This window comes from Vipera ursinii (assembly GCF_947247035.1).
Source record: "Vipera ursinii genome assembly, chromosome: Z".
NCBI classification, from domain to species: domain Eukaryota; kingdom Metazoa; phylum Chordata; class Lepidosauria; order Squamata; family Viperidae; genus Vipera; species Vipera ursinii.
The window spans coordinates 36,804,146-36,827,675 of NC_139517.1; the positions used below are offsets into that span (position 1 = coordinate 36,804,146).

The 23,530-nt window shown below is 38.9% G+C and overlaps 1 protein-coding gene across 1 annotated transcript in view; it reads right to left on the reverse strand.

The window, feature by feature from the left end:
• Positions 1-17,642, reverse strand: part of LOC310648442 (trafficking kinesin-binding protein 1-like) — a gene marked incomplete at its 3' end in the record, with an annotated part of 41,669 nt that extends 24,027 nt beyond the window's left edge. The window contains exons 1-9 of the mRNA XM_083376279.1: positions 17,409-17,642; positions 8,869-8,945; positions 8,413-8,529; positions 7,202-7,302; positions 5,535-5,643; positions 4,193-4,271; positions 3,149-3,279; positions 2,527-2,601; positions 1,539-1,673 (exon numbers count right to left, since the gene is read on the reverse strand). Of these exons, the coding sequence (XP_083232405.1) occupies positions 1,539-1,673; positions 2,527-2,601; positions 3,149-3,279; positions 4,193-4,271; positions 5,535-5,643; positions 7,202-7,302; positions 8,413-8,529; positions 8,869-8,945; positions 17,409-17,547 (963 nt within the window). The 5' untranslated portion in view covers positions 17,548-17,642. The remainder of the gene's footprint in view (positions 1-1,538; positions 1,674-2,526; positions 2,602-3,148; positions 3,280-4,192; positions 4,272-5,534; positions 5,644-7,201; positions 7,303-8,412; positions 8,530-8,868; positions 8,946-17,408) is intronic.
• Positions 17,643-23,530: the final 5,888 nt, after the last annotated feature.

A 23,530-nucleotide genomic window follows, 5' to 3' on the forward strand; every position in this document is an offset into this window, starting at 1 on the left:
TTTTTAAAGTCTCTGATTTGATTATGTTCTGTTGTTTGTGTCTGTTTTATTTTAAGTTCTAATGTAACATAGTCACTCTTCCCCAAATTTCCAACAATTTCAATCCCCGCTATCATTTCTTCTGTTAGTAAAAATAAGGTTCAATGTGACTGACCCTCTAGTTGCCTCTTCTACCTTTTGAATAACAAATTTGTCAGCTAGGTTGAGATCAGGAACCTGTTCGATTTCCTACTTGTTGGTGAGTTTGTCTCCAAGTTAATGTCTGTGTAATTAAAATTCCCTATTACTACTGTAATGCATTTCCTACATACATTTGTTAATTGTTTAGCAAAAAGTTCATCTATTTCTTTTGCTCGGTTGGGTGGCCTATAATATATACCTAAGGTAATGTCAGGAACGCAGTGGCTCAGTGGGTTAGGACACTGAGCTTGTCGATCAGAAAGTCGGCAGTTTGGCAGGTCGAATCCCGAGTGCCGTGTAGCAGAGTGAGCGCCTGTTACTTGTCCCAGCTTCTGCCAACCTAGCAGTTTGAAAGCACATAAAAATGCAAGTAGAAAAATAGGGACCACTACGGTGGGAAGGTAATAGCGTTCTGTGCGCCTTTGGTGTCTAGTCATGCCGGCCACATGACCACGGAGACGTCCTCGGACAAATGCTGGCTCTTCGGCTTTGAAACAGAGATGAGCACCGGCCCCTAGAGTTGGAAACGACTAGCACGCACGTGCGGGGGAACCTTTACCTTTACGATAATGTCATTCTTTTTTTCCTTTTTTGTTGACCCACATGCATTCTAGCAGGCTTTCATCCTTGGTTTTGTGCATCTCTGTGGAGAGGAAGTGATCTCTAACATATAATGCAATTCCACCTCCTTTTTTGTTAGGTCTGTTTCTTTTGAATAGTTTGTATCCTTCTATCAGTACATTCCAATCATGAGTTTCACCCAACCAAGTTTATATACGTATTGATATTTATATATAGACTGAACATTTTTAGTTTGTTTTGTTTGTGCCTTCTAATCAGTGTTGACTTTTGGCAGCCTCCAGCACAATTCCATGCATGCTTCTTGGCAAAATTTCAGAAGTGGCTCACCATTCCCTCCATCCTAGAGCTGAGAAAGTGACTGGCTCAAGGTTACCCAGCTGGTTTCATGCTTAAGAAAGAACTAGAAATCCCAGTCTCTCAGTTTCTAGACTGCTGCCTGACACTGTTCAACGAACTGGCTCTACATTACATATATATCTTGTGTGGTTGTGTGTTTGCGTGTGTGTGTTACAGAAGAAGGAAGCTGAAGCCTCCAGCCTGATGACGGATGGGATTCCGTCGAAACGTTGCACCTACACCTTTAGTTCTTCGCGGGAAGAAACCCGAATGACCGAAGATCCATCCATATATATATATATATATATATATATATATATATATATATATATATATATATATATATATATATACACACACACACATATACATACATACACACACACACACACACACACACACATGCACACACACTATATATATGCATTATCTATCCTTACCAGAGGTAAGAAGGTGGGGGAACTGTGGTGGATGGTGCTGTTGGGCAAACTGCGGTTGCGAAGATCTTTAATGTCCTCCTGAGCTTCATGCAACATTGCTTGACATTCTGTGTATTTCTCCTGCGAATCCTGAAGCTGAAAGGATACCACAGAACAAAAAGGCAGGAACATCATGTTTAATGGGGCCAAGCCAAACGGATAAGAAGAGACACTAACTAAAAGCAAGGGGTTTCCCCTCAGAGCTATGTCAAACCATTTTGTGAGCCAAAATCATGTAGGAATGGAGCACTGCTTGCCTGCTAAGGTTGATGTAGTATGGATAGTTAAAGCTGAGTCATCATTTCCAGATGTCGCCTGAGTAATCAATCATTTCCTGACATTTTTGCTATCTTAGGGAGTCTAAACTGGAGTCAACATCAATTATTTTTCCACTTCTTGTTCAGCAGAGGTTGAAAACTAGATGACTATATAAACAAGACATCTAACCAAGGCATATCTTATAAACAATTACTACCACAGTAATTTATTTTGTGTATGTATACTTCATGGCATTGGGATATACGTTTGTGTAGGCTGGCTTTCTTCCTTCAGAAGTTTCTGCCAATTTAAATAAGATAGATATAACTTCTAGTATGGGCAGAAGTGGGAAAATGATGAAATTACATATTAATATAATTTTAAATCATAGTTCTGTTTTGTCCCAACTACCTGCTTTATCCTCGCACTGCTTATTTTTAAAATGTGGCCCCCAAAATCACCCAATCAATTCTACTGTGACACCCTCTCTCTCTCTCTCTCTCTCTCTCTCTCTCACACACACACACACACACACAGATACACACACACACCTCCATTAAAGGCTGCACTCTTTGTACAGAAAACATATTGCCATAAAGCCATTTGGGTTAATTTATGAAAAGCTCAAGAGTTCCTAGCCATCCTTTCCATGCTACCACTCTCTCCCCACTTTGCTGCTTGAGGGACCTACCTCTCTGCGAAGCTGAGATTGGATTTCTTTGGCTGCAGAGAGTTGCTGTTGCAATTGCTCCACTTCAGAACAATACTGGAGGAGAAAGGGAAGAGGGGAAAAAAATCAATCACCAGGTTTATACTGCTAAGGGTATGTGGGTTTTTTTTCAGGTGAGTAATTTGGGTGCTATAATAAATTATTTAAACCCCCCCCCACAAAAAACAACACCCCACCACCACATGCACATAAAAGACAATATAAACACTTCAAAATATATGATTATTCCCAAGGCATTGACATAAACTGTTTCAGCTCCTTCCCTTAGGAGACAGCTACAGGGCATTGCATGCCAAAACAACTGTGTCACTGGGTTTGCAGATCTAGGTATACAGCAGAGCCTGTACATCGACTATGTTGACTGTTGTCAATTGTTTTTATACCTCCACTACTGATTTAAGTTATGTAGTGTTAATATGGCTTTATATGTTATTTAGACTGGATTCTCTTTTTAGCTTTGTTTACAATCACTATAAACTCTTCGGAGTCCTGTATGCAAGATGGGAGATTATATAAATCAAACAAATCAAATAAAGAAATAAAGAACAAAAGCTGGCCAAATTTGCTCAGTTCCTCTGCTTACCGCACGGCACTTCTGCTGTTGCTCTACAATCTGTGCTAGAAGCTGACTAATCTCCTCCTGTTGCCGGATTGAATCCTCTGTTTTGAGAGCCAGCTCCTCGGAAATCAGGATAATTTGCTGGCTGGTATCAGCTAAAAGAGAGGAGATAGATTATTATTATTATTATTATTATTATTATTATTATTATTATTATTATTATTATTATTATTTGGAATACAGAGCTGCATAGTGAAGCTTCTGCATTGCACAGCAATGGATGACATTTATTTTCTTCTGCCTGGATTTTATGCTCTACCTTCATCACCTTTCAAGCATACAGACTGTTGGGAGAATACACAGATTGAGCTCATTTTCACTTGTTTAATGGTTAATTCTATGCTGTAAGTGCATGTAATTATAATGTATTATTACACTGGGAAAAAGACTTCAAATACACAGGAGGCAATTGGCATTCATGCTGACATTGAAACCCTTTTACTAAACATGTAAAGTTGGCTCCAATGTAGCCACAGTTAAAGTCAGACAATGGGATTACATTAACAGTTATATAGAATAGGCTCGTTTAGTTTCTAAGTCCAGCAAGATTGACTAGATACAATCATCCACTAAGGCATATATGTATTTGTGCTGGCACACATATATCACTAGGGAGATAATATGTTGTAGATAATTTTACTGTTACTGACATCAGGCATAGTCAAAACTGCTCATGAATTGGTTTGTGTCAACTTTCCTCAACCTAACTCCTACCAAATACATCGGATTAATACAATGAATATCCCCTGGCAACACATTCACATGCAAACAATATGGAAGTGTGTAGAAGAATTAATCAATTGGGATCATTTGAAAGATAAGTGAAATCATTCTTTCACTTCAAAGCACAAAGCTGAGCCTCAGGAAATAGGCAGAACATAGTCAATTATCATTCATTTCATCTCCCATTGTATCCTTTATACCAGAACCTGAAGAACTTTAAAGCTATTGATAGATTGCTCCTATGTTCCCTCCACCTCCAACTTTCTCTCTCCAGAAAAAACTTACAAAATTGTTCCACACAATCAAGCATGAGCTTCTGTTCCTGATCTTCATATTCATATGTTTCTGTGGCAATGTTTGTAGCCTGAGATGGAAAGAAAGAGATTTACCATTTGAGACTATTGGTACAATATTTGGGGAAAATCCAATCCAATCCAATCCCTTTATTGCAGCCATAAAGCCCAAAAATAGTGATGCAAAACTTAAGAAATAGGTATAAATATACACGTATGTCAAACAACATGTAGTAAATATAAGATCTGTAACAATTTATAAGAATGGAATATAAAAGCAGAGGGATAAAAGTACAACAATGAACAACACAACACACATGTAAAGAAATGAAAATTAGAATCTTTAACTACAAGGGGATTGGACAGCCATATGTCTGAAATGGTATAGAGTTTCCTGCCTGAGCAGGGGTTGGACTAGATGACCTCCAAGGTCCATTCCAACTTTATTATTATTATTGTTATTAAATAGCACATATAGAGGCGAACACAAGCAACCTGGGAAGAAATGCTCTCATCAGATAAGAGGAACAACAAATAGAATTTCTGTTCTTTGCCTGGAAACGTCTTCAGAATGGGGTATATGAGAGACATCCTAGAATCCCCGTAAAGGAGATTATGGGACATATGGCTCAAAGACTCTATTGACCCATCCCAATATGGCCATAAGGCTGGTTCACTAGAATATTCTTATAGTTCCAATAGAAAAGGACTGGAGTTACCTAGTTGAGTAAGAAAACATCTACCAGCGAACAGTGATGCTCAGAGAGCGTCAGGGATTCCACATATCCTTGCAGTGTTTGAAGAGTACTGCTGAGAGCAGTGCATCTAGCCTAAGATAAAAACCCTGCAGAATTGGATATTGTAATAAATAGGAGGCTAGGGCAAATTCTTTTTGAAGATTTCCCCAAATTATAGAACAAGATACTTGGCTTAGATTTGACTAAAGTACCAGGTGCTGGGTTTGGGGAAAATGGGAAGACTTGTGGCACTGTATATATAATTAGAATGTGCAAGATTGAATTTTCCAGAAATTTGCATCTAGTGAGAGAACTCCAGTGATGTGAACAACTTGCACACTTTGGTTGGTTTTAATAAAAGTATTTGTGGATTCCAAGCTATTAAAAACTTTGCAATTCAGTTTTATGCTGTTGCTGGGATCCAGCCATTTGAAACCAAACCTAATTTATTATCAAGTCCATATAGGTCAGCTTCTTTAATGTATGAGAATAGCTATTTTAAAATGTACACTAGAAATAAAACAATTCATCTTACAATAAACCTCTGGGCATGAAGACCATACACACACACACACACACACGGCAGCCAAGTCTTACTTCAGTACGCAGTTTCTGGTTCTCCTCTTCCAACGCTTTAAGTTTCTGCTGAAGAAGATCATATTGCAAACACTGCTGCAAAGAGAGGGAAGAATCATTTCTTCGTAACCTATTGGAGAAAAAGTGGGACAATGAGCAGAGGAAGAAGGGAGATGGAGCCATAGCACTATTGCAGAGCTTTACACACAGAAAGATCAAGGTTTAGTCACTTCACAGGGCTAGACAGCCACCTGCCAAAAAGGTTAGAGACCTGTTGCCAGTCAGGGACTAGTTCATAGAGGGTTTGCATTAAAGATGGTTGTTAAATAACTACAGTAGCTTGATCCACGTATGAATCTTGGATTTATAGCATAATGTTTAGGTCCATACATCTTGACAAACCAGTGATCAAAATGTGGTCACTAAATGAGGCGGTTATTAAACATAACATGAGCAGAATCCAATTTTACAATCATTTTTTATTGTGGTCATTAAGCAAATCATGTGGCCATTAAAACTAGATCCAGCTTCCCCCACTGGCTTGGCTTTGCAGAAGCCGATTGTGAAGGTCACAAGCATGTGACTACAAGACCCTGCAACTGTCAAAGTAAGAACCGATTGCCAAGCACCCAAATTGCAATCATGTGACAAAGTGATCCTCGCTTTGACAGGACATACTTTTTTCTGAGGCCGCTGTAACTTCAAATCGTCATTAAATGGACATAAGCGAAGGATTATCTATAATCACATTACAGCTGAGTGAGAGGTTTGCAGTGTTGACAGGTTCAGCCTCAGACAGATACAACAGCCTCTTAATCCCCAGACAGGATGAGAGAAAGGAGGGGGGGGGACAGAGGTGAGAAGCGATGCTTGGACAAATCTTTTCTGTCCTCTTTCCTCCAGCTGAAACCGCCATGCAAAATGCATGTTTACATTCTGACACTGACATTGCAATTGGGCAATATTTAATTTCAGTAACAGTTAACTGTTGCAGTCCAAGGGACCCAATCAGAAGTGTGTGTGTGTGTGTGTGTGTGTGTGTGGAGGGGGAGGATGAGAAATATTTGACTGGACAATTTCCTTCATTTGCAGCCAACTAGCAGAAAATAATTGTTGAAGTCAATGTACACCTGAAGTGAACACATGGATGAAAGCTGCCTTGTGCATTATGAAACACACAAATCATTCCAGTAATACAGGTTTCCACTCAAAGCATTCCAATAATACAGCAGACGTGTCCGAAACTGTGAGCAATTAAGTTCTACTTTCGCTCTGCTGTTATTTACAATTAGAAATACTTATGTTCTTAGTTGTAGCTTTGCTTTCATATTGCTGTAACCTTTTTAATCTAATACTGCTTTTAATTAGTTAGCTTATTCTGTTTTGTGGTACATTATATGTTATGATTTATGGTTACAACAATAAACCTAGTATTAAGACAAGTATTTTTATTTCTTTGTACTTGATGTGGCATTTTTGCCACTCTCTCCATGGTTACATGCAGAAAAAATATAACTCACTTCATTTCAAATATCACATTTAATCAAAATTTGATTATTTAATACGAACTGTGGTATCCTAAACTTTATGTCCCACCCACCCCTCCTCCCACCATTTCCCACTGATATTTCTCTGCAAGGGATATGTCTGAGAGAAGGGACACCTTACAGCCTTGCCTAAATACTCACGGGGTAGAAATGATAGAAGTTGGCTCACTGTCTTCAGTGCTGTTGGTAAACATGCGGAGAAGATCATCCCGCATTGATATTTCATGTCTCAGCTGAGCTACCTGGGTGAGAGAAGCACAAAAAGTTCAGATAAATATTTTTTATTTGTCTAACCACAGGAAAAATATATATTTTTTACCACAATTGGGACCAGAATTTGTTAAATGAATTGTCCCCAGTTTTACAATCTCTTTTTTTTGCCAGGGTTTAGCAAATCACTGCAATTAAGTGAATCATGAAGCTGTTAAATGAATCCAGTTTCGCCTGTTGGGAAGATGGCAAAGAGAGATCGATGGCCACAGGAGGCTGCAGCTGTTGCCAATGCATGCCAATTGCCAAGTGCCCAAATTCTGATCATGTGACCATGGGGTTGCTGAGACAGTCTAAGTGCATGAGTCAGTTTTTTTCAGTGCTGTTCAGACTTTGAATGGTCGGTAAATGAATGGTTATAAATCAAGGATTATCTGTACTCTGGCACACTCGGGAATGTGTATCTTGCACTACTCCTAAACATGGCATACATTTACTTATTAAATCTATATTCCACCTTTTGTTCAGGAGCACAAACTGATGCAGCACATCCCTCCTCTTCCCATTTTTCCCACAACACCACAATACCTGCAAGGCACATTGGACTGAGAGAAGCATCCACAGATGAGGATGGATTGGATCTTCCCAGTGCCAGTCCAACACCACATAATCCTACCTTTCCCTAAGTGGAACAACTCAAATGTGGTGGAACTCCAATTTTAAGAATTTCTAGCCACACATTGGGTGAGCAGCAGGTTTGAAATGGCTAGTTTTGAACACTGGACTAGGGGCTTAGAAGACCCAAATTCAAATCCTCATTGACTATGAAACCAACCATGTGACTTTAGCCAGTTGCTTTCTCACTTTAAACCATATACAAGCTATTGTAAAAATAATTGGAGATAGGGAAGAATAGAGTGAGAAGTCAACAGGCTAGGAGAAACAGTGGAATGAGATATAAACAACAAGACAGAGAGCTATAAAACCTTAAACCATCATTCAGCTACTGTGGACATCTCAGAATCTGAATCAGCTCAAATAACTCCTGACTTGACTCTCCAAATGTCTTTTTTACAAACAAACTCAAGATCTATCTTATTTATTTCTTCTCTGTATAAATGCAGAATAGACATCTTCCTTACCTCTTCTTTTGCTAGTTCTAGCTGTTCGTCCAAAAATTCATTGCGTTCAGACAAACTCCGATTTTGTTTGAGCAACGATTGCCCAATGCGGGCTGCTAACTCCAAATCATGTTCCTTCTGTGAGGACAAGGAAGACAGGAGAGCAGAGTTTCACCTGATAGGCTTCCATCTCATCACACATGCTACCTGCTTTGGTTTCTACCATTATCACTTTCTCAACAACTTTAGGTCTTTCAATGCTTACCACTCCTAAATTAATTTCTTCTCCTCTTTGCGCCTTCCACATCCACCCTAAATCAAGACCCTCCTTGTGGAATTTTTCCTGCTCATGCCATAATTAACAGCCACAAGGATCAGGGTTAGGAAAGCCCAAAACCACAGTGAGCTTGGTAACCCTCTACCATGCTGCACAATGTTTTCACTTAAGATTCTGAAAGAACAATTGGTGAAGGATACCTCTTCCAGCAGGGTTGTGACCGCATCTATATCATGGTATGTTTTGGTGATCTTCTCAATTCGCTCAGAACACATTACTGTGGAGAAATAAAAAAAGGAGAACTGAACATGGTACACATCACGAGCACAGGCACTTTGGAATGTAGATTGAGAGCCAGCTCTGCATGTTTCACATCACTTAGAAATGGATGCCACGGTGAGCATGGGCAACCAGAGGAGCCCCATTTACTGAGAAGGAAATTGGAGAGTTTGCTTTGTAGACTTCTCTTGACCTCCCACGATGATATTGCAGTTATTTTTGCTTGGTAAGGGAGGTTGATGGGAAGTGACAACGTCTACACAAACCACTGGACTACAACCACATACCATTTTTATTTCCTAAGTAAATTTAAATTAGATTTTTAAAGGTGTTGGACAGTAGTACTCAGTTTCACAGTATGCAAGCTTTCTGTTTTATTTTTAAAGTTATTTTTTTAAAAAAAAAAACCAGAGTGTATCTTTAATGACACAAGTAGTTGCTTTAGTTCAGCAGGATTTCTGTCTATAAGCCCCATTTACTGAGAAGGAAATTGGAGAGTTTGCTTTGTAGACTTCTCTTGACCTCCCATGATGATATTGCAGTTATTTTTGCTTGGTAAGGGAGGTTGATGGGAAGTGACAACGTCTACACAAACCACTGGACTACAACCACATACCATTTTTATTTCCTAAGTAAATTTAAATTAGATTTTTAAAGGTGTTGGACAGTAGTACTCAGTTTCACAGTATGCAAGCTTTCTGTTTTATTTTTAAAGTTATTTTTTTTTAAAAAAAACCAGAGTGTATCTTTAATGACACAAGTAGTTGCTTTAGTTCAGCAGGATTTCTGTCTATAAGTAAGGAACAATAAAGGAAACTGCTTAGAAATATGCATGTATTACTCAGTTTTTGGAGCCTGACCGAAGCAAATTTCAAATTGTAATAAGAAAATTTGAATTCATCTGCACTGTATATAGTAAATTAATCAATTGGAACGTCAGTAAGCTCTTAGCACATTTCATATCTATATCATAATAGGTAAATATTTGTTAAAAAACAACTAAAGAAAACAAAAAAATAGAAATTTTTAGAATGCTAAATTTACTTCTCAGTGGAGTTCAGTATTTTTTTTTTCTAAACTGAGGTGCACAAAGTATAGGGTTCAACAAGAAACTAAGGAGAAAAAAATCCATAACAATTTTCTATCACTACACCTTTGTCCCTTGATCATTTTAATTAACGGGTTCCAACCTCTGAAAAAGTGTAAAAAAGTTTGTTTTAGTTCTGTGGTTGCATGGAACAATCGTACATTGGTCAATTCACAAGTTAAGTCCTAATGGTTCACTATGCTACATAAGCCCAGCCACTGTCATTTGTAAACCATAAACTATGGCTTAGTGTGCTATGTGAACATAGTCAATTATGTTCATTGGAAAAAATACAATAGATGCAATGCTAAACTCAGAATGATTCACACTAAATGGATTGTTTAGATTTTGCAGATGAGACATTCTGAAGGTCTTTTACATAACTTGCAATATTGTGTTTGCATCTCTGCAGTGCCATCTACGTAGAATGCTAATTCAGTTCAACTGTTATTACTTGGCATTCAATACTATATTTATATTATAAATACTATAAAATTGGTATCCAGGATTATATTTCCAGTCAAAATACAATATTTTTAACAGATTTAAATATTTAAAAAATAATCCAAGGTATTTCTAGTCCCAGATTTAAAAATGTTTACTGTGGGAGTAACTGATCTATTAAATAATTTCTTGACAAACATAAATTTTGCTTTAACCTGCTGAACAAGCATATCTGCCCCGGCAAAAGACACCTTGCCTCAAGCTGGAAAAGAAAGAATGGAAAAAACATAAACAAAATAAGATAGGTTTGAAAAACACACTTGGGGGAAGGCACAGAAAGCCAGGCCTTTTCTGTAAAAGAAAAAGGTGCCGGAACTCATACATGTCATACAACCCACCTTGCCTACTCTACAAGGTTCCATCCAAAAAAGGTGCCGGAATTCCGTTCTGGGCATTCTATGAGAAAAAAACCTCTGCAGAAAGCTATGCCATGTCATCTCTGTCCCATTTATCCTCCAAGGACAATTGTCAGACTCAATTAAATGCTCATAAATTATCTCCCTCCCTCCCACCTCCAGCAGGGCATTCAAAGCTCCTTAACTCAGGAATAGATTTGTAGGAGAAACTGGGGTAATTTAATGAGGTGTAGGTATAATTCAACTAATATTTCAACATTATCAAAGGCAATAGGCACCTCCCCGGTGGTTTCTAAAATGCTGAAGGAGCCTCATATCTGTATTACAAATGTGCAAAATCAAGCCAATTTTTAATAATATTCAGCTTATTAGCAAGTTGAAATCTCAACACAAATTCTCATAAAATAGGTCCTTGGAAAGGTGTTACAAATAGAGATACATAGATATACACACAGAGAGATGTACATTTTAGTCACTTTTATTGGTTTCATACATGAACTTTATTTAGAAGCTAGAAATACTGGGAAGCTTTTATGCATTTATACTAAGCCACAGTGACAATTTGATGCATGAATCCATCCCAAGAAAGAATTTTTGGGCTACAATCTACAATTTGAAAACATGGTTTGCAAATCCTGACTCCCTGTAAAACAGCTTATTACTATAGTTCTGAGTCAAAATACTGTTAAGGCTTTTACATTCTCCATATTTCTAACAGATATTGGCAGAAGAAAGAGAAAACAAATCGAGAATTGGCAGAAGAAGCCATGGTTATTTTGTTCATTTGCAAATCAGACTTTTGGTCCATCTTGTTCACTATTAATGGGATAGGTTGGCATCATTTCTCCAAACAGAAATCTTTCCTGGTAATACCTGAAGAAGCTATGGACTGAACATAAGCAATAATCTAATAATCTCTACTTTTCAGTTCATTTTAGCCTTTTTTTAAAAAAGCAACAACATTGCCACTAGCCTGGGCTGAAAAGGTTTGTCTAATTCTTCAACGTGTTCAAGCAGAATTTTCTAAGAGTGTCCTATGGACCTTTCAAATGCTCAGTTCTGGCACTGATATTCTGGGGGGAAAAATGACCTGAAACTTCAGTTTTCACGTGGAATATCCTTCAATTCAGGAAATATAACAGAGCCAAGGCTCATGGGATTTACCTATTTAGCTATAACCTAAATAAGATCTCCCCTCCCCATGGCCAAATCCAGGGCTGGTTAATAGATTAGAAAGGATAGCTTATTACCTGTAGACATTAAATCTGCTTCTTAAAGGTAAATAAGCCCATTAGGGTACAGCACTGGATTACAGATAGGACAGGATGTAATCCTACCAGAACTTAATTTCCCTCTATTGCAGAGTCTAAACTGCTAGACACCTCCTGTGGAGACTCTTTCCCCATGACAACTGCATGGGGGGGTGGGTTGAGCAGCAGACCTTACTCACTGTAGCTCCTGTGCTCTGAACCCAGTCCCTGAGAGAGGGAGTTTCCTCCTTTCATTCTGCAAGGCAGTTAAAACTGTAGTATTCCACTGTTCATTCAGCTCAACTGTAGCCATTCATCTGGACGGTATTGCACTGATGTTCATATTTATTATTGTGTCCATTTTGCTTTGCTGTTTGCTACCTGGATGCCTACAGTAATTGATAGGAGCAGTTTATTAATATGGCAAAATAAAAATGTTCCTTATTTGATGAGCGGTAAGTGGATTAATAGATCAATAATGACATTCAATCTTATTATGCTGTTCCTGGAGGTGGGTGTTATGCAATGCAGAGCCAAGTCACAGTAAAGGGGTTATGATTTCCAATCCTAGAGAACATCCTGTCCTATCTGTCCACTTGCTATTCTAACAAGCCAGCTAATCCTTCTTCCCTTTCTGCTTGCATGCTGACTGGCACAATCTTGCTATACAGAGACATCATGACACTCCTCCAGCTTGTGTGTGTATGGACCTCCCCCTCCTCGCTCCATAGGGGATCTATATGGCATGCCAGCATCCAAATGAACCATAATTGGAAATAATTAGAGCATGAAGGTTTTCCAGCAAAGTATGGATAAACAAAGCAGCTATGCAAGTCTTAAAGGCTTTCTTTGCCTGGCTATTCCATGGATAGCATCTGTCTAACATGAGAGGTCTCCTATTGTTCTCCTTGTCTCTGCCCCAGAAGTTCAGATCAAGGGAGGCAGTTCAAATTTTTCTAATTCAGATAAGGCCACAAGTTCAGTCTGGAAATAAAAATGGTGGTGGTGGAGATTGCTAGATTGATTAAATCAATGTTTCTGTCTAAATGTCTTGCAAATTAATAACTACTTTATAGGGAATGTTATTTTTCTATAGCATTGGGTAATTGAGACCAAGGATAAATAAGTACTATGGACGGGAATTGCACTGAATTCAGTGAAAATGCTACATCAATAGTCTATAAAAACAGGTTATAAGTATGCTTTTAATTCCTTGCTTTCCTGCTCCATTCTCATGGAAGAAGATAGTTTACATGCTGTTAATATATGCTGCTCATTTTACATAGTTGCAGATCATGCTATTTCAATAACAAAATAAGCAGATAATTTATTATGGCCTTCCTTTATCTGGCCAAGTGTACGGACCAACCTCCCAGAATTCCTCAGCCAGTTTGAATATTGCTCAGAAATTTGGGAGTAGAAGTCCACAGGAAACCCAAGCTGTGGGAACTTTGATTTACTATATACCAACATTCCCCAAACAAGTATCCTTTCTGTTGGAAACTCTTAGAATTTTTAGCCAGCACGATAAAAATCACCACATATCAAGAGCGCTAGGTTGGGGAAGGCTGCTTTAAGTCATCCTTGGGATTACTTATGGCAATAAAAGAGGCATGATCTCACAAATCAAGGAGCACCATTTTATTAAATGTTCCATACCTGGACAACATTGCCCTCTCAGTTTAGGGCGAAACATATCTTTAGTCGAAATCTTAAGTCTGTAAAATGAAGTCACGTTTCAAGACAGAATTAGGCATTTAGAATTCCTTCTCAAAACTTCACCAAAAATGCAATACCCAGAAGTTGTCAATTCAGGTAGTCCTCAATTTACAACAAGTCATTTTGTGGTTGTTCAAAATTACAACAGCACTGAAAAAAAGGACTTATGACTCTTTTTCACTGTTGTAGCATCCCTGTAATCATATGGTCAAAATTCAGACACTTGTCAAATGACTCACATTTATGAAGGTTGCAGTGGCCCGTGATCATGTGATCACCTTTTGCAACCTTCTGACAAGCAAAGTCAATGGGGAAACCAGATTCACTTAACAACTGTGGCAAGAAGAGTCATAAAATGAGGCAACAAATTCACTTCACAATTGTCTTGCTTAGCAATAAAAATTTTGGGCTCAATTGTGATCATAAGTTGAGGACAACCTATATTTCACCCCAAACATGTAACATGCAAATAGGCTGTAACGATATGTGAGAATCGCTTTGTGAAACAGAAGAGTCACAAACTAAGCAAAGGTCAGACAAGAGGCAGCTGAGCCCACAAAAGGAATGGTCCTATGGCAAACATCTCAGAAGGGAACCTTTCCTGGACTATAAAACACACTCCTAGGTGTGTTTCTTGTCTGGACTAGAAGGCCCCAAGATGGTAGGACAAACCAAACCAAAGCATCTTTAGTTCAAACTCATGGTGTCCCTGTATTTTATAGGAGAAAAGCTACTGAATCTTTCTCAAATGAGTTTATCATAACAATTCATGAACAGTTCACCGATACTTCAGAAGAATAAACTTTTAAAATTCTTTACTCCTAGATTACATTCATTGCAAATGAGATAAGGGCATCTGTCAGAAAGTACAAGAGGGCTGGTGATATAATTTTGCCAATCACTTTTTATAGTCAGTTAATCCAAATCTTAGCCTATTAAGCAGCATCAGGTTTCTTGGACACAAAGGTTTGGACCAAGAGATGGGACATTGACTTAAGATTTGGTGGACATTTCTGATTTGCCTTTCAAATGCATTCTTCTCCAGATGTGCTGATCTAAATTTCCCACACCTCCAACCACTAAGGCCATAGGCCATGCTACCAAAAATTATCTATAGGCATTATTAGGCCTTATGATACCTTGTTAGATATCCCCATGAAAAGTAAAATATTATAGTATTTTTGCATTCTTTACCATAGGAATAGCTAAAACAGCTCCCCACAAACAAAAGCAATCACTTTTAAAGCCATTCCAGTAACCTATGATTTAGACCAGATAACAAAAACATGATAAAAGAACATTGCAATAACCTGCTTAACAAGAAAGAACCTTGAGAGAAGCAACTAGGTGAGCAGCTATAATTTCCCTCTTTTATTCCATAGGTGATAGCAAAAAAAAAAAAACCACAATCCACATTGAAAAAGAAAAACTGCAGGCAGCCAATTTATATAATGCACATTGTTGATTCATTGCAAACATCACTGGGGTCACACATAAATCTCAACCTTAAAAATGGTGCAGACTGGAAGAAAATCTTCCACATTACAATGCTTTGGTAAGGCCACACCTGGAATACTGCATCCAGTTTTGGTCACCACGATGTAAAAAAGATGTCGAGACTCTAGAAAGGGTACAGAGAAGAGCAACAAAGATGATTAGGGGGCTGGAGGCTAAAACATATAGGGAACGGTTGCTGGAATTGGGTATGTGTAGTTTAATGAAGAGAAGGGTGAGGGGTGACATGATAGCAGTGTTCCAATATCTCAGGGGTTGCCACAAGGAAGAGGGGTTCAAACTATTCTCCAAAGCACCTGAAGGCAGGACAAGAAGCAACGGATGGAAACTAGTCAAGGAGAGAAGCAACCTAGAACTAAGGAGAAACCTTCCTGACAGTTAGAACAATTAACCAGTGGACAAACCTGCCTCCAGAAGCTGTGAATGCTCCAACACTGGAGGTTTTTAAGAAGAGACTGGACAGCCATTTGCCTGAAATGGTATAGGGTTTCCTGCCTGAGCAGGGGGTTGGACTAGATGACCTCCAAGGTCCCTTCCAACTTTATATTATTATTATTATTATTATTATTATTATTATTATTATTATTATTATTATTATTAAAATCCATTCAAATGTAAAGGAAAATGAAAAACGTGCTTCAACCTTGATTGCACTTATGTTAAAGAGGGAATTCTTGTACAAGACTAGCTTTTGCACATTTTAATGATTTCTGTGTTTCCATCTGCTCTCAAGTTAGATGAGCACATATGAACAAAAGTGACATTAGATCCTCCTCCCTTTCTAAAAGCAAGGTTTTTTTTGTCTAGGAAGAATTCCTCCAATAATTGCCAAGGAAGTTTACTGTATTTACTCAGCTCTTTCTCTAATATCTTTTCCAAATGAAATGATCAGAACTTGCCCTATGTTGTATTTGCTATCAGTAACATTGAAATGATATCCTTCTCACACACATGCCTACTAACCTAATTTTTAAGATGAGATTTGGTCTTGTTTCCAATATCATTATTTCCCATTTTATTTTGAAAGGTTAAAAAAAATGGTTTGAAAACAGGATTTTCATAGAATTTGAAACAGTCAAGAGATGGGAATTTGAGATTGTTTCTTCCCTGCACCTTTTAAAATAGGAAATATAAGATTCTGATATGGTAGCTTCAGAACAGATGGAAGGAAATCACTTTTCTAATTTTTTTAACTACAATTCCCACCATCTCTAACCAATCTTATGCAGGTTTGATTAAAGCAACAGAGTTGGGAGTTAGATTTTTCTACTAAACAGGTTGGGGGTTTTTTTAATCATGTCCATGGCAAACAAAAATAAAATATTAACATCTTGAAAGTAAGCTGATAGGGAAAGTAGCAATCTGCAGATCTGTACACATTGGGCAATCATCACAACTAGAAGGGCAAATCCAGAGAGAAACAAGCTGGCAATCTCCTATCAAGGAAGATAGGCGACAGACAGGCAGGTAGCTTCATCTAGATTTTGTTCTGCAACTGGGTTACTCCAAGAACAAACTGGGTTTTGTTTTAGCCACACATCTACCTTTTTTTCTGGACCATTCAACATTTCACCAACAGGTCTGGACTTGCCCCAAGACTAAACATATAGTAGGAGGGGAATGATGGAAATTATAATCTGATACAGTTGAATAACTTTGCTGAAAGGGAAATTTCTAAAACAGTTTTTCAAACTGCAGCAATTTTAGGATGTATGGATGTCAATTCCCAGAATGCCCCAGACAGCAAACTGACTAGACTAGAGAATTGTGGAAGCTGCCATCTACAAAGTTAAATTTGCTTGCTGGAAGTTCTGGGAGCTGAAGTCCACACAAAGTTACCGAGATTGAAAAACACCAGTCTAGAGTCTAAATCCACCTTCCAAGCACTGCACTTCGGCCAAAAGACACAGTTAGAAAAACAAAAAGGCACAGATCGGCAGCAGATTTTCCCTTCACAGGCAAAGGTCGTGAGAAGACTGAAGGTCCAGGTCAACAGAATCCCTCGCTCCGGTCCCCTTCCTCCTCCTTACCGTCCTCCAATTCCTGGGGTAGGAGTTCCTGGCTACCGCTCAGGTCGCTGTTCCCGCTGACTTCGTCGCAAGCGGCGGGGCTGATCCAGAATTCCATCCCGGGCAAGCCCAGAAAAGCCTCTGCCTCGGTAGGCAACATTAACTTTTCAGGTCCAAGGATTCGGTCCCTTGGATCGTTCACCTTGCGAGAGGAGGAACAGGCGAAGCCAAACAGACGCCCAACAGCTGCGTCAGAGAGATGCTCGTTTTGCCCGCCTCACTTTCCTCCAGCACGCTAATTTGCATTGCAGGCTTTCCTTGTCCTACCAGCACCCTATATACATTTATAGAATCTGAGGTCCACCTGCTTGGGAAGAATCCATTTTCCGGGGTAAGACGGGGGAACGGAGGGAATGGGGTAAAAGTTGCTGAATATCTTGACCCCGCAATGGTCAAGAAAAAGAGAGGAAGACTTGAAGATAAAAGGATTTTATAAGAAGATCGAAGGCTAGGATTGGGTAGTAGAGCTGAAATGGATATAGCAAAGGTGTTGTGGGTGAGGAAATAAACTAGCCTCCTCCTATTGTTATGTAGCACAATGGTCCATCCCAGCTCCGGGATTCTGCAGTATTTTTGAACGCAAGGGTGGGCTAGTGTGACTTCAGCCATTTCTTAAACCCTTTTTTCTTTCTTAAGGTTAAGCCTGACAAATTAACATTTCCTTAAAAAAAACAAAAATTGACTAGCATGGATCATTCGCAGAGTAGCTTGGGGGGAAATTGGGAAGTATGCTACTAAAAGCCAACAGTTAATTAACTCGCCTCTACGCCTCTAATGAAACGTGTAAAAAAATTCCCTTGGGTAAGTGTGGGTTGTTGTTTTTTAAGAAAACCAAGAAAATGCAACAACCTCATAATGTTTCTGTAACCCACAACGTCTAGCAGTTAAGACGTTCCGGGCAATATGAAAAATGTTTAAAGATAACTGCAAATAAATTTAGATTTGGATTTTAACAATGGAATGCCGTTTTGATGAAAAAAATATTTTATTAACAAAAGGCAAGGCACAGTGAGCCCAACCAATGTTTGCCATATACAGGACATGTCAGGTTTTGAGAGGGCTATAAATACGGTAATTGTGAGACACTGGTAAAATCTTTTGCACATACTGGACAAAGCATAATGTAAAGTGGCGGAGACTGAAAACCCTTATGTGGTGGTCTAAAAACCAATCCATCATGAACTTCAGATCAATTTAATCAAACTTACTCAGGGAACTTTTCTAAGAACTGAGTCTAAAATCATATCTTACTACAGATGTCTAACTTTAATTTAGATTTTACGATTTATTGTAGATTGCTGGTATACTAACATAAAAAAACAAATAAATAATCAGAGTTTTGTTTCTCATCCTCCTGCCTTGAATATCCCATCCAAAGCCCACTCTTTCCAGCTTTGGTTTCTTCTTCCACAATTAGGCTGCTTTTGAGTAAGACTCTCAGCAGGATACTCTGGAAGATATAAGACTGATTATAATTCAGAGATGTATTGTTGTGAGCTGGCTTTAGAAGTAATAAGGAAAGTTCTGTATAGCTGTCAACTCTACAAATTAAACCAGACTAAGAAACAAATGCCATGTAGTTTAGGATTACTTTTATTGTAAACAGCTATAGTAACAGAATTGGTGCTGTGAACTATGAAGAGGCTCGTCAAAGATGTTTTCTCAGATTAGTTTCTTGGCTCAGATTTAAGGCTGCTTATTTGACTGTTTCCTTCCTTTTGTCCTCGGAGGCCATTTCCTCTGCACTCTACAATAGCAGATATTGCTGGCCTTCTCAAGTTCTGTTTTGGTCCTTCCATTATCAAAATTTGATTACCCCACCAAGGGCTTTCAAGACAATCCAAGAGAAGGTTTATGGTACACTGCGATTTCCATCTTTCCACATTCTAGTCCTCCCTGGACATTTTTATGAATTGGAAGCCTGCGAGCAAAATTACAAATTTGGCCCCATCATTTAGCGTGTCCTTTGTAATTTTTTTATCCATTGTTGTCAATGGCCTAATAAATAGGAAAATGCAAAAAAGTCATCCCACGCCACAGAATGGCAAAAAGCGCAAAATGGGAATAACAAGCAAAGAGCTAGAGGACAACAGCTGGATGCAGCTCAAAGAAGAGAGAGAACAATGAGTGGCAATAAAAACTGAGTTGGTCTAATATTAAGCCATTTTTTTTTAGAAATTTTCAGTTACAAGGATGGAGGATGGATCCAGTTTTGACTGTAGCAATTCTGATCACAATTACTCTTGCAGGGCTGAAAAGCTGTTGAACCCTAGCTAAGAACTGAGGCCCTAACATATTGGAGGGACCAAAGTTGGGAAAGACTATCTTCACAACCTAGAACAGGGGTAGGCAACCTCGGCTCTTTTATGACTCATGGACTTCAACTCCCAGAATTCCTGAGTCAGCTGACTCAGGAATTCTGGGAGTTGAAGTCCATGAGTCATAAAAGAGCCGAGGTTGCCTACGCCTGACCTAGAAGAAGATACAAACACAGGCTTTCCTAGAACGGTAGATGGTGACCCTTTCAGAGCTGTATGCAATGAAATCTCATTTTGATGTATGCCGATTGGTGTACATTCAAAGTGACAATAAAGTTGTTGTTATTACATCTAGTGAAAGCATCAAAAAGCAGGTAGTCAGAAGTCCTGCAAAAGAATAGACATCAGTCTACCACCTTCCCCTAGAAATCGTTATACTTTATATACAAAGAGGTCCCACACATAGAAATCATGAAGTCAGGTGTTGAGCAGAGTTCTGTTGAGGATTCAGTAAGAATTCTGACATACTATGTTATAATAAGGGATGCGGTGGCTCAGTGGGTTAGGACGCTGAGCCTGTCGATCAGAAGGTTGGCAGTTTGGCAGGTCGAATCCCGAGTGCCGCATAACAGAGTGAGCGCTTGTTACTCGTCCCAGCTTCTGCCAACCTAGCAGTTCGAAAGCACGTAAAAATGCCTTTGGCGTCTAGTCATGCCGGCCACATGACCACAGTCATGCCGGCCACATGACCACAGAGACGTCCTCGGACAAGTGCTAGCTCTTTGGCTTTGAAACGGAGATGAGCACTGGCCCCTAGAGTCGGAAATGACTAGCACGCATGTGCGGGGGAACCTTTACCTTTTACCTTTACCTATGTTATTATAAGTAAGGACTTTTATTAATTTTTACTTTAATGCAGTAATCACCAGGCTCAAATTGTTCTTTTTTGGACACCTTATGTGAAGGCCTAGCTTCCTGGAGAAATATAATGCTGGAAGAGTGGAAGGAAAGAGACTGACCAGCAGCAAGGTGGATGGAGTCAGTTACAGTGGTGCTGGGATACAACATGGGAAGACCTGAAGGTAGGGTCAGATAATTATGGAAAAGATGGCTAGAGGTAGCATCTGTTATTAAGAGCTCCCTTTAAAGTCTCATTTTAACTTTTAACTAGCTCTTTTGCTTTTACTTAACCCCATTTCATTTTTTAAATTTCTTTTGTTCTTTTTCTGTTGGACAACGGTATTTTTACTATTTTTATTGGAAACTGGTATTTTTATTATCTCTGCAACGGCAAAAACAAAATACTCACATTCTGCTTCCCAGACTTCACTCAAGCCTACTAAACTGCTTAAAGTTGACAGACATCTAAAAAGTAAACACCACTTGACACAAGTAACCAAACCTCTCCTACTTTTTCTGATAGCCTCTGAAACAAATATGATCCTCTGGAATGGGATCTACAAGCTCCCAACTTTAGCACTCCTGGAGCACGGGGGAACTGCCAGAAGACTAGAAAAGTGCTTATGTGATTCTAATCTTTTAAAAGGAAAAAAAGTAGATCCAGGAAACTACAGACCAATAAGCTTGACATTATTACCTGGGAAAATCCTGGAAAAGATAACCAAACAATGGATTTATGACCACCTAGAAATGAACAAGGTGATTACTAGAAGCCAGCATAAGTTTATTAAAAACAGGCCATGTCAAACAAGCTTTATTACCTTTGATAAAGTGATTAAACCAGTGGGCCGAGAAAATGCTGTGGATATAGTATACTTAATTTCATTGAGGCATTTGATAAAGTAGAGCTTACTTCTTATAAGATACAACAATGTGGGATAGATAGTACACCACCAGATGGATTTGCAGTTGTCTGACCAAATGCACTGAATGTGTGGTCCTCAATGAAACTACCTCTACATGGGAGGAAGCATGCAGTGACACACCTCAAAATTCTGACCTGAGCCCAGTACTCTTTCTACAGTATGTCTTCATAAATGATCTAGATCAATACAAAGAAGGGAAACACATCAAATTTGCAATGACACCGACCTGGGGTGGGGAGGATAGCTAACATTTTAGATGATAGACTCAAGATTTAGAAGGACTTGAATATTGGGCCCTATCCAAAAGATGCAGTTCAGTAGTGAGAAAACTAAGGTTCTACACTTAGACAGGAAAAACCAGGTGCATAGGTGCAGAATAGCCTGTACCTGGCTCAATAGTAGTGCCTGTGAGAAAGATCCAGATGTCCTGGGGAACCACTGCTTATGAAACAACAGTGTGCTGGGACATTACACGTCCTCTTCACGACCCGTTTTCCTTGTTACCTTCTGGGAGGAGGCTTCGTGATATCTGTGGCAGAACATCCAGATTCAGCCATAGTTTCATTCCATACGGCATTAACCTTGTGAACTCTCAGTCTTCCTCCTTCTGTTATATATTCAAGATGGACAGTATTTAATATTTATTTGTTATGTATATGTAGGGGTGTGGGTCTATACATATGTGTATATAGTATGGTTAGATGTGTGTCATGTATGTGTTCTACTTTGAGAGCGGGCAACTAAATTTCATTTTTGATGTGTGACGTTGTGCCCACAGTAAAAAAATGACAACAAAGGTTATCTTATCTTATATCTTGGGCTACATCAATAGAGGGATGACATCAAGATCACAAGAAGTAATCAACTGCACTAATGAGGCCACATTTGGAATGCTGCATACAGTTCTGGTCACAATACAAAAAATATACTGAGGCTCTAAAAAGAGTGTATCGAAAAGCAACAAGAGACTGGAGACTAAATTGTACAGTGATTAACTAAGAGAACTATGTATGTTTAGCCTAACAAAGGAAGACACGGTAGCAGTCTTCCAATACTTGAGGGACTGCCACAGGAAAAAGCCATTGATTTACTCTCCGTAACATCTAAGAGCAGGGCAAGAAGTAGTAGGTGAAGGTCTTCAGGGAGAGATCCAACCTCAAAATAAAAAGGAATTTTCTGATAGTGAGAACAGTTAATCAGTGGAATAGCTTGCCTCCTGGAGTTGTGAGTGCTCCATTGCTGGAGGTTTTCAAGAAAAGATAGAACAACCATTTGGTCTGGAATGGTGTAAGAACTCCTACTTTTGGCAGAGGGTTGGACTAATTGATCTCCAAGATCCCTTCCAGCCATACAATTCTATATCTGAGGAACCTTGCTCTTCTCACATTGTCCAGCTGCTACAAGGCTTATGCAACAAGGGAATCCCAACTGCCCAATAATGCCTACTTTGAGATGCCATCTGCAGGTTCTTCCTTTTTTTCAACATGTAATATGGACATGGAAAAGAACAACAAAGAGTATGAGAACTTTCCATTTTACTCCCCCCATTCCCTGATTAAAAAAATCATAAGATACAGAAAATGTAATAACAGAAATAAAATAGAATTCAATTATCAAGAGGAAGTAAGACACATTCCAAATCTTGGTGAATTACTCATTAAGGATGGTCTTGGCGTAGGACTGGGTTATAAGGAGGAGATCACTCTTAGCTCAATGTTTCTAATAATAGATTTAACTCCCAAATCACCAGCAAGGGTTAGCGTTCATGAAGTAGTTCAAAATTGGCTAAGGAGAGAAGCTGAAGCAAGACAATCATCCTACTACTCACCTAAAAGTAAGCTATACCTCCTGGACTTTGATGTTATCTGAGTTGCCAAACTGCAAACACCCAAATTGCTGCTCATTTCAAAATCTACTAGAGCTTATAAACAGCAAGGCAGAGATGAAGGTAGACAAATTTCAAAGCAGTGTGATTTTTTTTGACAATAAAGGAATTTTG